This window comes from Salminus brasiliensis, chromosome 4, assembly GCF_030463535.1.
Source record: "Salminus brasiliensis chromosome 4, fSalBra1.hap2, whole genome shotgun sequence".
In the NCBI taxonomy this organism is placed as follows: Eukaryota; Metazoa; Chordata; class Actinopteri; order Characiformes; family Bryconidae; genus Salminus; species Salminus brasiliensis.
Genome location: NC_132881.1, coordinates 37,850,434 through 37,863,546, shown reverse-complemented (window position 1 = coordinate 37,863,546; position 13,113 = coordinate 37,850,434). Strand labels below are relative to the sequence as shown.

The following is a 13,113-nucleotide window of genomic DNA, read 5'->3' as shown; positions in this document are numbered from 1 at the left end:
CAAATGTTGCAGACATAGCTCTGTAGAGATGATGCAGTGTTCATCCACTTCTAAACCCACAACAGTGCAGTCTGGGTGGTGGGGGGTCTGTTGCGGTTAGAAGAATGCCAGAGGGGGACTTTTTTTCATCTCCGGATGGCTGATATTCTCTCAGATAGTTTAAGTCTAAGTTTTCTTCTTAGATTCAGGACTTATTTGTCTAAATGGCAATATGTCAATAATACTCTGGATGATTTCATGATGTGTAAAATATACCTTAAGAAAAACATGATTCCCAACAACTAAATATATACTGGAAATATCAAAACAACTGATTTATTTTATTTACTCATTTATTTGATATTTAACTCCACACAGTAAAAACATAAGTGGTTAATGAACAGTCAGTATAAATATATCTGTACAGGGAGTTTTGTGATGCAGACTAAGCTTGGAAATAATTCACACAGCTGTACATATATCTCATAGAGAAATATTATTACAATGATTATCTTATAACACTGTGCATTAGTGAACGCCAGTATACACTAAAATTAACCTCTTTTATTTACACCTATGGTTGGACTGGTATTTAAAGCACACCAAATGATCTTAATGCTTGATTTGATCTAACAGCAACATAAAAGGCACAATGGCAGGTGTGTAGTTTGCCTTAATTTGATAAAGCATGCATCTCCCATGTCCTGCACTACAAGAGAAACAAACAATGGGTAAGCAAAGCAAGCTGGAGCTGAGGATAAAAGCATACTTAGAGAAATATAGAAGGTTTGATCCTTCAGTTCATTTCCAACACAGAACACCCATATGGCACACCGCACGTGTTGATCTGACTGGCAAGTCTCTCATTTCCTTTTCTGCTTCTTTCAGTAGCACTGTTCAAGGCTCAGGCTTACTCATGATATTGAGTACCTCATCCAGGATGGAGGGGCCCAAGTCCAGCTCAAGGGAGAGCAGTGACCCAGTGGCCTGGGTTACAGAATCCTGTGAAACACTCTTGCTTTTAGAGAGCTCAAAGTCAAAGTCACAAAGGCGTCCCTCTTCTACACCACTATCCCTGTCTGCCCAATCTCCGTTGATGCTGGTCAGATTTTTTTCATTCTCAAAGATTGTGTCATCATTGCTATGATCGTAGCCATTGCTGCAGCTGCTTCTACTTTTGCAGCTGCCAATTCCATTACTGTTGCCATTTTCATTGCTGTTGCCACTGATGAAGAATGAAATGAATGGCTTCTCAGTGTTCTCATTCTTAGTGTTGTGCATATTGTTGTGATTGGGGGTCTTCTTTGCTGTGGGTTTCTCCACAAGATTGATAGAGAATGTGGGTTTTTCACTGCTCTCCTCTGGAACGGGGCTGGGGTCACGTCTGAAGATGGTGATGGACTGAAGAAGGGTTTCCATTTGAAGAATATCCATGTCATCTGTCCCCTCGGAGCTGGCAGGAGGAGTGGGTGGGCCAGCCAGGTCATCCAGAGGGTCTCGGTTCATGGGAAAGATGGTGGTGGAGATAAGTGGCAGGGTCAGGGCTTGGCTGCCCCCAATGGTTGGGAGAGAAATGGCATTCTTCAGGATTGGTGAAGAAGTCTCAATAAAGGAGGCATCTGATGCACTGTTAGCTCGCATAAATTCACCGTGGGTGCCGTACGGTGCTCGGATCATGCCACCTTTCCCAGGAAGAAGCTCAAACTTGCCCTGTAGGAAGGACATGTCACCGAAAGCGTCACACTCGCCTCCTTTTCCAATGTGAATGGTGTGGCGAAAGTCTCCTAGTGGAGGGCTGATCATGTCTGGGGACAGAATGTCTCTAAGACGACATTTCTTCCCTTTCTTGCTGTTGTTGGATTTTAGGTAGATGGGAGTTTTGGCTGGCATCTTTGTCTCATAAAAGTGAATCCTTGACAGAAAAGGAAGGAAAACGCTTTTGAACACTAAGACCCTGTGTTGCACAATGAATGCTGATCTGAGTTCTCCTCAGAAAAGGACTGGAGTTACATTCTCAAAGGCCTGGGGATTTTCGGTCTGCAGAGAAACTGTTCTCAGTCCTCACCAGGATAGCTGGAATAATCTGGTCCTAATGGCAGCAGGCTTTACCTACAGTGAAAAAAAAAAAAAAATTGTGATTTAGCTTTTTTGGGAATTTGTGAACATTGCAAACAAACTCAAACCTTTAAAAATCACCTGCAAATGGTCTGAACCCAACTCATGAAAACAAAGCACTCCACGTTTGCTTCACCTTTTACTTGCTGTACACCTTAGCACTGAATACACATAAGAAATGAGCTCACACATGTAATGAGGTATCCACTCCTTTGTTGAATTTTGTGCCCTATAATAATGCTCTTTAAAGACTGGAACGAGGAGGTGAACTCAGAGGACTTTTTGGGCTGGATTTTGTAGAGACTTCTAGGCAGGTGCATGAAGCAGAGTGAAGATGTGTGAAAAAGGTGAAGAAGGGAGGAGACTGGGAGGTGAAGGATGCGAAGTTGGAAGATGGAATGAGAATAAGAGTTTATATAGGGCTAAGTGGGAGGGGTTAATGGTGCTGACCATCTCCCAAAATGAAGTTATCTCCCCAAAGTGACACAGTTTTGTACAAAGCTCAGGAGAGAAAGAGTGGCCTTGCTCCATCATAGTAGGATGGTAGGGTGGCCTAAATTCCCCCATCTCTTAATGCAGTGCAAGGCAATATGGGCATCTAGTAGAGACCTAGCAAGAGAGTGGGAATTAGCAAGGACTGCATTGGTCAATAATAATAAAAAGGAAACAAACTCCCTACCACCCCACTAAAAGTCCTATTAGTCCTTCACAGTTACTGAGATGAAAGACTCCCAACTGCCCAATGTCTTTTTTGCAGTCATAATGATGCCCATAATCATACACTACAGAGCCCAAGGCTGAAGACCTGAGATGAAACCACACCTTTCTGATACTCTCACAGCAGTCACACTGGGACCACAAAGGTTTCTGATCCTCTCAAAATACTCTGTGATGACTGTACTCTCCTGTGTGTAGTGATGTCTTTATTATATATCTGACATCTGGCTAAAATCCTTAGTTGTGCTCTTACCCTAAGACACCGCATGTGAAACAATTATTGCTGATGCTCCGCACTGCATTCCATTCAGGTTTCACATAATACACCCTTGCCCAGACTTGACAGATTTATAGACTGTTCTTCTCAGTCAGCATCGCTGATCTGTCACTGGTAATATACTACTCCTGTCACGCAACCTCCCAATAAAGGTATCACATTACCCTACATGGACCTCCAGTCGTATCTACGCACAGAGCATCTGGAGAGAGGGAGACTAGTGGGATGCATAGCAGATGACGGTCCTAAATAGAAGAGTCCCTAGCATACCGAGTTAGGACTAGCTGCTCCAAACCGTGACTATTAAGAGAAAGGTTGCAGCAAACAGTGTAAGATCAGAACAGAACACCAAGATGATGTGAAAGGTGAGGGGCCCAAGCTGTAGCTGGTTCAAAGCCAGCCTGGCTCCTGTTTAGTATGTGCTAATATGGACCAGCTGGATTCCACATTGGTCCGAGAGAGACGACAGGGCTTTAGCAGGATCAGTGTGAGAAGCACTCAAGGGAGAGTGCTGCTACAGTGCCATGCAGAAAGAGCAAGAGAGAGAGAGACACAGAGAGAGAGAGAGAGAGGGGGGGGTGGAGGAGGAAGAAAGGGACAGAGATAGGAAAGGGGGAAATGTCACCTAATAAGTTTATCCATATTTAATACAATTCTGTGACCTCCAGTTGTTTTTATATTTGTCAAGTGTTTCATTTCAGTGTGAGGACAAAAGAAACTCAAAAATACATGCTAATGAAGCGTGAAGCTTGAGAGGATTTGAAGCGATAAGGAGAAAGTTATAGCATTTAGGAGAGTGAAGGTGGAAAGAGCATAAGTAAGGGGAGGGCAGAAGAGAGAGAGACAGAGCGGGAGAGAGAGAGACAGAGAGAGAATGAGGGAGCGAGAAAGAGAGAGGCAGAGGCAGAATGCTTGCCCATTTATAGACATATTTACTTTTGAGAGGTCTCTAAGCACTGACCCTCACCGACAAGACTGCAAACTATCACAAAAGCAGTGGCTGGGCCAAGTCCACCCCAATACGTACGGCAGAAAAAACATCCACATTCCTGCAGTAGATCCTGCCATCAGGACCTCACTCTGAAAAGCACCCCAAGCCACGAGGCACTCTGAGCAGATAACACAGGCCAGATAAACTATCAGCGGGGTGCCACAAAGACTGCTGTCTACAGTCTATCAGACCTTGACCTCATTTTATTGAGCACATTTGTATTGGAACCAGAGGTAGGTAGAGGATCCTAAACCCATGATGAAGTAAAATATTATTATATTAATTACATACGAAAGTACCATTAAAAACAGCCAAGCAAAAACAACTACCAGGTCAAAAAATTGTCATGGTAATAAATTCCCTGTAGAACTTCTTAGTACATCCAGCACACATCAGCATAGAAGCTTGTTAGGCACTTGTTTTCGTACTCCACTAACTCAACAACTCAGGGCAAAGTATTGCAATGCAACCAAGGCTAAAACAGCCTATTTTGAATTAAGTGTTTGTGATGTCAAGAAAGAATAATTAATTTACGTTACGCCTACAAGGAATTTGTCTTGAAAAATGCCCACGTGTATGACAAGTAACATAGTAAACAGGCTAGACAAGGACACAAACACAAATCACAAGTATTCAAAAATAACTTGTCAGGAATTAAGATAAATGAGAAGAAAACTGATAGTGCTGAGTCTTCTACCTAGGGGATGGGGTTGGTAGAGGTGATGTCCTGGGTGAGAGGGGTCAGCTATAAAGTTGGCTGGTATCACATAATGGGAAACACTATCCTCCTTGTAACTGACTAAGTTGTTGTCATCCGCAAATTTCGAGACAAGCAGTGTGCAGTGAACACACGCATACACATCAGCGAAACCCATAGAGAGAACAGTAAGCACACATGCCAAGAGTGGTGGGCAGCCATTGCTGTGGCGACCGGGGAGCAGGGAGGGTAAAGGGCCTTGCTCAAGGACCCAACAGTGACAGCTTGCCAAGCCCAGGTTTCAAGCCCACAACCCTGTCATCAATAGCCTGGAGCTCTAACCACTGAGCCACCACTGACCCAAAGCATGCTTTCTGCCAAAACCTGGGATTGAACCAGGGACCTTTAGATCTTCAGTCTACCCCCCCCTTCCCCAACTGAGCTATTTCGGCTCATTCAGGACCTTCACAGATAAATCCTTGGAGGTCCCATTGTTGGTGTAGAGGCTCGAGCACTACACTACTCGAGGTACTACAGTACAGAAGGTCTGGATGTCTGGTGTGTTTTCTTGCTGCACCTGCTGACTCTTGTCACTCGGCCCATTGTTAGACATGTTGGACAGTTTGACCTGCAGGAGCTCTGGTACAAAGGTAAAAGCTGAGCTGAAGTCCACAAATGGAACACTAGCATAGAACCTTGTACTGTCAAAGACTCTAGCATGAAGTGCAGGGCCAAGTTTACAGCATTATCAACAGACCTGTTTGCTGCGTACACGAAATGCAAGGGAGCAAGCAGATGGGCTGTAATAGCTTTCAGGTGGGCTAGGACCGGGTGTTTGAAGACCTTTATGACTACAGAAGTCAGGGCAACTAGTCTGTAGGCATTTGACAGTTGATTGGTGATAGTTGATCATAGCACTGCTTTCGTGTGAATGGTTAGACAAAATCTTTGCCCATAGCTTTTCTCACCCTTTGACTTCTAAGTAACCTTTAATGTGCTACTTATTGATAATAAGATGAGCAGGGGGCAGAGGTGAGAGAGCCTGGGTGGAGAAGGAGAGGTGGGTAATTGTTCTTTGCACTTTAAAACCTGGTTTTACCGTTGACCTCATTCAGGTCATTGGTGAGCCAGCGTTCCTTCAGTAGAAGGGTAGTTTTTCTCACTTTGTAGCTGGTAATCTGCTGAAGGCTTTTCCAAACTGAAGTTGGGTCATCATCAGCAATGTGGCTTTTCAGCAGATTTTCTCTTTGCTGCTTTAATCATTTTCTCCTGTATTTGGCCTCTTTGAAGAGCATTCCGCCCCCACTTCTTAGTGCAGCCTCATTTTCTCTACGAAGCTGTCTGAGTTCAGCTGAAAACCATGGTTGTCATCACTGTATTTCACCCATGCTTTGGTTAAAATGCAGCTGCTCTCGCAGTAGCTGACATTTGATGTCACAATATTGGTGTCTTTATCTTGTGTGCCTGTTGTCCCTTGAAAAGCAGTCCAATCTGTGGAGTCAAAGCAGCTTTTTAGTGTCTCCACCTCTTCTTGGTTTTGAGTTTATGCCTTAAAAACTCTTCGAATGAGGAGTAGATTTTGGATTTCTACTTTCAACTTTATTATCTGATGTACCAGCAGTTTAGGGCCTCACCCTGGGGCGGGGTGTAAATGCTAGCCATAATTAAAGAAGAAAACTCTCTGGGGGGAATAGAACGGTCAGGAGTGAATGGTTTTAACAGTACAGTGATGGCATTGCTCCAGTGTTCATTAGCAAAAAAGCATTTTTTCCTTTATTTTTTCTCACTTTTGCCATTTTGTCATTTGTGTCTGTGTCCACTCTGAAGGCCAAGTAGGTGTACCTGTTCAGGGTCAGGTTAGAAACATCAGGAACATCAGAACATCTCCAAAACATCAGGCAGGTATTGTAGGCAGTTCCCAGGCTATACAGAGGTCAATACCTACCAAATTGGTCAAAAAAAAGATGAAAGGGTCATGTGCACCTAAGGCTTATTGATGCGATCTGTAGAGGCCCCACCTCACAACATATAGAACTCAAAGGATCCGCTGCTCACGTCTTGGTGCCCGATACCACAAGACTCCTTCAGAGGTTTTGTGGAGTCCATGCCTTGATTGGTCAGATCTGTTGTGGCAGCACAAGTGGGACCTAATCAATGTTAGGTAGGTGGTGTTATGGCTGAATGGTGGTGTATAGAGCCCATACAGCTGGTAAGCATGGTTGTTCACGTTGATGATATAAGGAGTTTCAGCCAGGCACAGTAACAATTTCCAACTGGTTCGATTCAAAAAGGTCAAGAAAAACTGAAAACAACTATGATTGTTTTTGTATACATAGGCCCACAGCAAAATCTACAAGAAGTCAAATGTGGAATATGAGCCTTTTAAATACATGCATTTGACTAGATGGAACAAGTTACAACACACTGTTTGCGCTATTTGTGTGCAATATTCAACTGCAAGAAAATGGAAAACTGAGGGACAGTGCCCCTGACCATAAACCGAAGAAGTGTTGTGTTCTCTGAACATAGCGAGAGGCAGCCATTGAGGACACTGTTTACAAAACAGCAGAAATTCCATTTCCTCAGGATACATGACTCTCCTTTGATAAAATGCTAACAAATTACAGCGCGAGTAAACAGTATCAAAGCTAACACAGACGCGGGTTCGGGTACAGTAGGCTCATCACAGTGGAAGGAGAAAGGGAGAATAGCCCCTAGACAATGATGTAGTCTATTCCTCCAAACATAGCCTGAATGAGTGACATTGTTTTGTTCAGCCTACTGTGAGTATGTGTGTCTGAATGTGTGTGTGTGTGTTCTCTTTTAGCACCCGCCCTGAGGGCAGTGGGGTCATTTGTTTTAAAGGCATTTTTAGATAGTGATGCCTTTTAACACAAATAGCTTGAACCTCACTTGACTAGCACCCGGAGAGCTATACATAGTCACACCAAGCACTGTGTGCATGTGCAAGTGTGTGTGTGTGTGAGAAAGTGAGGAAACAGAAAGAGACTTGAGAGTGTATGCTAGTGTGTCAGTTGTCCAAGCCTCTAGTTTATTCGACTACAAGACAGTGTGAAAGTGTGAATGGAGTGGTTTTTACATATCTGTGTGTGTGAGAAGAATGAAAAGATGGGAAGGCGGAAAGAGGAAGGAATACTGCAGTGTTGTGGGAGGCACAGCTAAAAGAGCCAGACTGCATCATCGTTTTTCTTTGTTCTTTTTTTTTACAGAGCTTCACAGCTAACCTCATTTTTTGTATGTATATATATATATATATATATATATATCTTTGTCTATCTTCTTCTCTCCATCTACTTCATTCCCTTCCAGCCAGCTCCTTCACCCCCCTCTGTTTCTGTGCGCTGAAGTTTGACCTTGGCTGCTAATGCACACTGCAGGAAGCAGGTTGGATTCACACCACCAATCTAGTTCAGCCCCTCTGATCTGCATCCACATTGTCCTCAAATAGAAAAACATGATCCTCATGAGTCCCTGTGTGTGTGTGTAATAAGCGAGAAAGCCATGTCTGCAGTCCTGCAACACAGCAAGGTCATTGCATCTGACAGTACCAGCCAGACCCAATTATTGATTATCGGCAGGGTCTCACATCCTGCAAGACTCCCTGCTGTGCCAAGGCTGACAAATCATTAGCACCCACTCTCTGTTGACCTGAAAAAGAAATAGTGGTTGCCCCCTGCATAATGATGGTGCCTTTAAGAAAAAGACTAAAGGCTAAATCAGGCTAAAACAGGCTGCCTTTCGTCTTTCGTTCACTACTAGCCATTCATGTGCCGTCAAGTTATTTCATTAATAATATTGTAGAACTTTGTGTCAAAAGTAAGCATGCACTACATCAGTGCGCTGTGGAGTAAAGACAGTAAATCTTTAAAGTGGGCTTTGATGTCAAAATCAGAAATGAATACACGGACTGCCAGTCTCTTGGCAAACATCTCCAGAATTGGAGAAAACCAATCTGACGCAAAATCGAACATTAGCTACATTCTATTCAAGACAACACGTCAGTCTTTAAAACAGCAGTTGGGAAAACCTTAGACTGACCTTTAGAACTGAATCAGTTCTTCAATGGCATGTTTAACCATCACTGTCTATTTTAGAAAGGCAAGGCAGGTGTACTCCAGAACCAGGGCTGGAGACCTCTGCTATTTGATATAGAACCTTTGCATTGAGGTTCTAAAAATGTAAAATGCTATTCACTTCCACATCTCATTTACAATGAAACGATGGATTTTTTTGGGCTGTGGTTCTCAAACTGGTCTTCATGTGGTCCACATTTTTTCAACACACAGGGATAGAGCAAAACTATGGGCAGTCTGAGCGGGGGCAAAAGGCTTCAATCTTGGTCTAGATTTCACGTAAATCTGACTTTAATATTTCTATGCCCCTGAAGGCCTTCAATGCTGGAATCAGGTGTGCTAGATTAGGGCTGGAGCTGAGCACTGCAGGGTGGAAGGCACCCCCACAGAGCCTTTTTTGCCACTTTTATTTTTAAGAACAAGTTCAAGAGCAGAGACAGGTTTTCTACTGCAAAATGTGACCATTTCTCTTCCACACCTCTGTCTCCACACACTCTCTTCTGAAGTGCTAGCACTGTGCTATTTCTATCACCCAGAGTGGTTCAGGAGGCATGCCTGGTGCCGGGTCACCGGTGCATCTCCCATCCGGCTGAGTGAGCGCCAGAGCCTGGACCCTTTCCAGCCACTAAGAGGGTGCTGTTTAATTACAGAGACGGGGAAGGAGGAAGCGAGGGCCAAAGGGGAGGGTAAGCGGGGGTCCTCATGATAGATCTCATCGGATGGAGTGTCAGTGTGGCCATTTGTCAGATCTGGGTAATTAAATCACGTGCGGGGTATGTGGGTCAGCTTATTATTAGAGCGAGCATGAGCATACGCTAGTCTAAACAAGTGCAAAGATGACATTCTGCAGTTTGGGCTCACTGTACACTGAAGTGAAGAGGAGCATTTTAAGGACAGACTTAACTTCAGCCCCTGCAACTGCGCTGTCTTTGAGCTTCGCTCTGACCTATTTTAGACCTTGGCCTTTTTTGGCTGAAAATGCAGCAGCTACTTGTGGCTCTGCAGTTGCTGTTGTTGTTGTTGTTGCTGATGCTGTATTTAAGGTCCATCAGCATTGTGTAGAACTAACTGCGGCACTGAGATGTCCTCATGCTATCTATATACAGGCAGTGTCGTAGAATAAATGGATAGCTAGCATGCTTCCAGAGTGACTGAAATGTTGCCTCAGACTGGCCCTTAACCATTTGCATTCCGGTGTCCAAGGAGAGATGGGTGACCAGCTATTTCACACTCTGTAATAAAAGAGATTAAAGGCTGATAGCATATAAGCTAATGGCAGCCTTCACTCCACATTCCTCCACTTTGGCTTTCCAGTTTTGTTACATAAAGGGAGCTTTAATTATACTACAGGCTAGGCGCTTCCTCTCGGGGCCTGAGGGCTAGAGAGTTGCGAGGCCTTCAGAGAGCGAGGGAGAGAGGCAGGGTGGAGCAAGTATTCTTCTCCTTTCGGTCTCGTCTGTTATTCCCTCTTTCTTTATTTGTTTCCCTCTCCTGCCGTCCACCTCTGCTCCTGTTCTCAGCCCTGTGTTGTCTTTGGCCCACCACACACTGAGGCTTGAATCAGAAAGGCTGAGAGAAACATGGAGGGAACGTCAAAACAGCTGGGCTAGAACTGTCCAAGTACTTCTGGCTGCCGTGGAAAAAACAGAATCGCATTTCTGCTTTTAAAGGAATAGCTTGACCAAATACGTTAACATCACTAACAATGAATGGGAGCTTATTGCCAACAATCAGCTTGACTTTTTGTATGTTTACTCTAATTCATTTAGCCTTTTTGGCTGAACTATTCCCCCAAACAGCTGGTGGTTAATGCTCTGGATGAGTGGGAAAGTGCTTGCCGGAGAGTGGTGAAAAAGTGTCAGGTTGCCTTGCTCTGCTTGGCCCCTTGTCATGGGGTGTGAGGGTGTTTGCTCGGCACATGCTCAACTTCTGCTGCCCATGTCCTACACGTGTGACACTGCTGGCTCTTTGCTCTAAGAGTTTCTACAGAGACCTTGAAGAACAAGTCTTCTGCATTATACCATTACCCAGGACCATCACCGTCAGTACTGCACATAGAGTTCACTCATATACTGATACAATTTATAAGCAGTTTTACAGCAAAGTCATTAAGGTTAACACAGCAAACACTCTTAAGAATTTATGTTTTTTAAATGGTTCTTGGCTTGGCCGTATGGTTCTAGAAAAGGTCTTAGTTAATTAAGGACCTCTACAGTAATTGGAGGTTCTTTAGGGAACCAAAAGTGGTTCTCATTTGGCATCTTTGTAAAGAACCTCTTTACCTTTATTAAGATTGTAAAATACATATAAATATGTAAATATCAGCTCAGTTATTCAACACTATTATTATCATTATTAGTATTATTATAAAATTGTTTATTATTATTTTAGCAGATCATTCACACCAAATCATCAGCAAATCATGCCCTTATTTCTACCAACTGTTTTTTTTTTTTTTTTACCTGTTTAGGTATCGTCTTCAGATTTCTGTCTCTTGTCTTCTTGCACAATGACTTGTGTCCTGAAAATCTTCTGTTCCGAATTATGGACGACTTCTGGTTGGTGTAGAGTCATGCAGTCCAGACTTCTCTCTTCTGTCCCTCTATTCCTCCCTCTCTCTCTCTCTGTCTGTCTCACACACTCTTTTTCTGTCTCAGCCCTCGAGGGTGCGTTTCTCGCAGGCGGGACGTCTGCCGGACAGCTGTTTTAGAATTCCTCTCTGGAGCTGTGTGCGGCTTCTCTGCTCTGCTCTACGTTCTGCTGGGTCAGAAATCTCCTCCTCCTCCTTCTCCTCCTCCCCGTCCTCCTCTCTCCTTCTTTAGCACCTGCCTCTGTCTGTCTGACTGTCTTACTGTCAGTTCTGCTGAAATCCCCTTGCTGCTGTCAGCCTCTCTCCTACAGGAGAGGATGTCAGCCTGGCAGACTTGCCGCTGCTGCCTCTAAGCTGGATGGCTTTGGTTGTGAGGAGCTCTGTGTGTGTGTGTGGGGAGTGTGTTAAGCATGAGCTGGAGATAGTGAAGCTCTGCCAGCACTGCTACACACTGCTATGTCCTTGCCTTCAGAAGCACACTGCTGATTAAACAGCCCTGTGAGGAAGCTCTAGCTTCTCTCTGTTTCTTTCTGTTACTCTCTGCTCGCCCCTCCTCTCTTTCAACTTCTCCCTCTCTCCTCATCTCACTCTTTTTCTCCATAGTTTCATAGAAAAATATCACTTTCAATCTAACTGTAGTCAGCTGAGACCTACTTTGTATTATCAGTATTTTGTGCTCTCTCTCTCTCTCTCTCTCTCTCTCTCTCTCTCTCTCTCTCTCTCTCTCTCTCTCTCTCTGTAATCCACCCACTCTGTCTTTCTCTACACCAAATGCACATTTACACCAACTCTCACTTTCTCACTGTCATATCCGTCCTCATGTTTGGCTCCTGTTTAATGCATCTTGATTAATTGCTTGAGAGAGATAGAAAGAACAAGGGATAGAGAAAGAGGAAGATAGAGAAAGGAACAGAGAAAGAGAGAGAGCACATGACAAATAGCACAGCAGAACCCTTTTAAAGCTTCAGTGAGAGATGCAACATAGCCCTGCCGGACTCATTAGAACGGATAGAATCTCTCTTCACTGACGCTGCACGGCTGGAAAGCTGTGAGGTAGTTGTGCATTACCTTTCAGACAATACACAATGCAGACGATGTACAGCAACCCACAATCAGGCTCTTGTGGTGGGACGCCCTCCGTTTTTACAGCCTCTACTTTACTGAGATTTAGTGAAAGGACGAACATATTTGTGTGTGCTGGAAATCTCTGTGTTTGAGAAACTCTGCCAGGCATGCTGTAGAAGAGCTGTGCTGCAGAGCTGCCGAATTCTCATCGCTTCACACGTTTTCCCCAATGCAGGTTTCCTTGGCAACAGTTGCGGCTCTGCAGTGATGTCACATTATGGGGGGAAGAGAGGAAAGAGTAAAGAGGGAAGTAGCTCCAACCTATGTGTGTGTGTGCCTGACTATGTGTGTGTGAATGTGTATGTTTGTGATGTGTGCATGTTTGAGTGTGTTCACATGTACACCATATGTCCAAATGTTTGTTGACACCCCTTCTAATGAATGCATTCAGTTACTTTAAGTTGCACCCATTGCTGACACAGATGTGCAAATGCACACACACACACACACACACACACACACATACACACACACATACAGACGCAGCTTGTCCCTATAGAAAAGTACTTCCCAATAGAATAGGACTCT

The 13,113-nt window shown here is 44.1% G+C and overlaps 1 protein-coding gene across 1 annotated transcript; it reads right to left on the bottom strand.

Annotated features, from left to right (window-relative positions):
- Window positions 1-314: 314 nt before the first annotated feature.
- cdc42ep3 (CDC42 effector protein (Rho GTPase binding) 3) lies at window positions 315-11,930 on the bottom strand. Its single transcript, XM_072677035.1, has 2 exons — window positions 11,333-11,930; window positions 315-2,088 (listed from the first exon to the last, which is right to left on the bottom strand). The coding sequence occupies exon 2, from the start codon at window positions 1,867-1,869 to the stop codon at window positions 877-879; it is 993 nt and encodes a 330-aa protein (XP_072533136.1). The 5' UTR covers window positions 1,870-2,088; window positions 11,333-11,930; the 3' UTR covers window positions 315-876.
- Window positions 11,931-13,113: the final 1,183 nt, after the last annotated feature.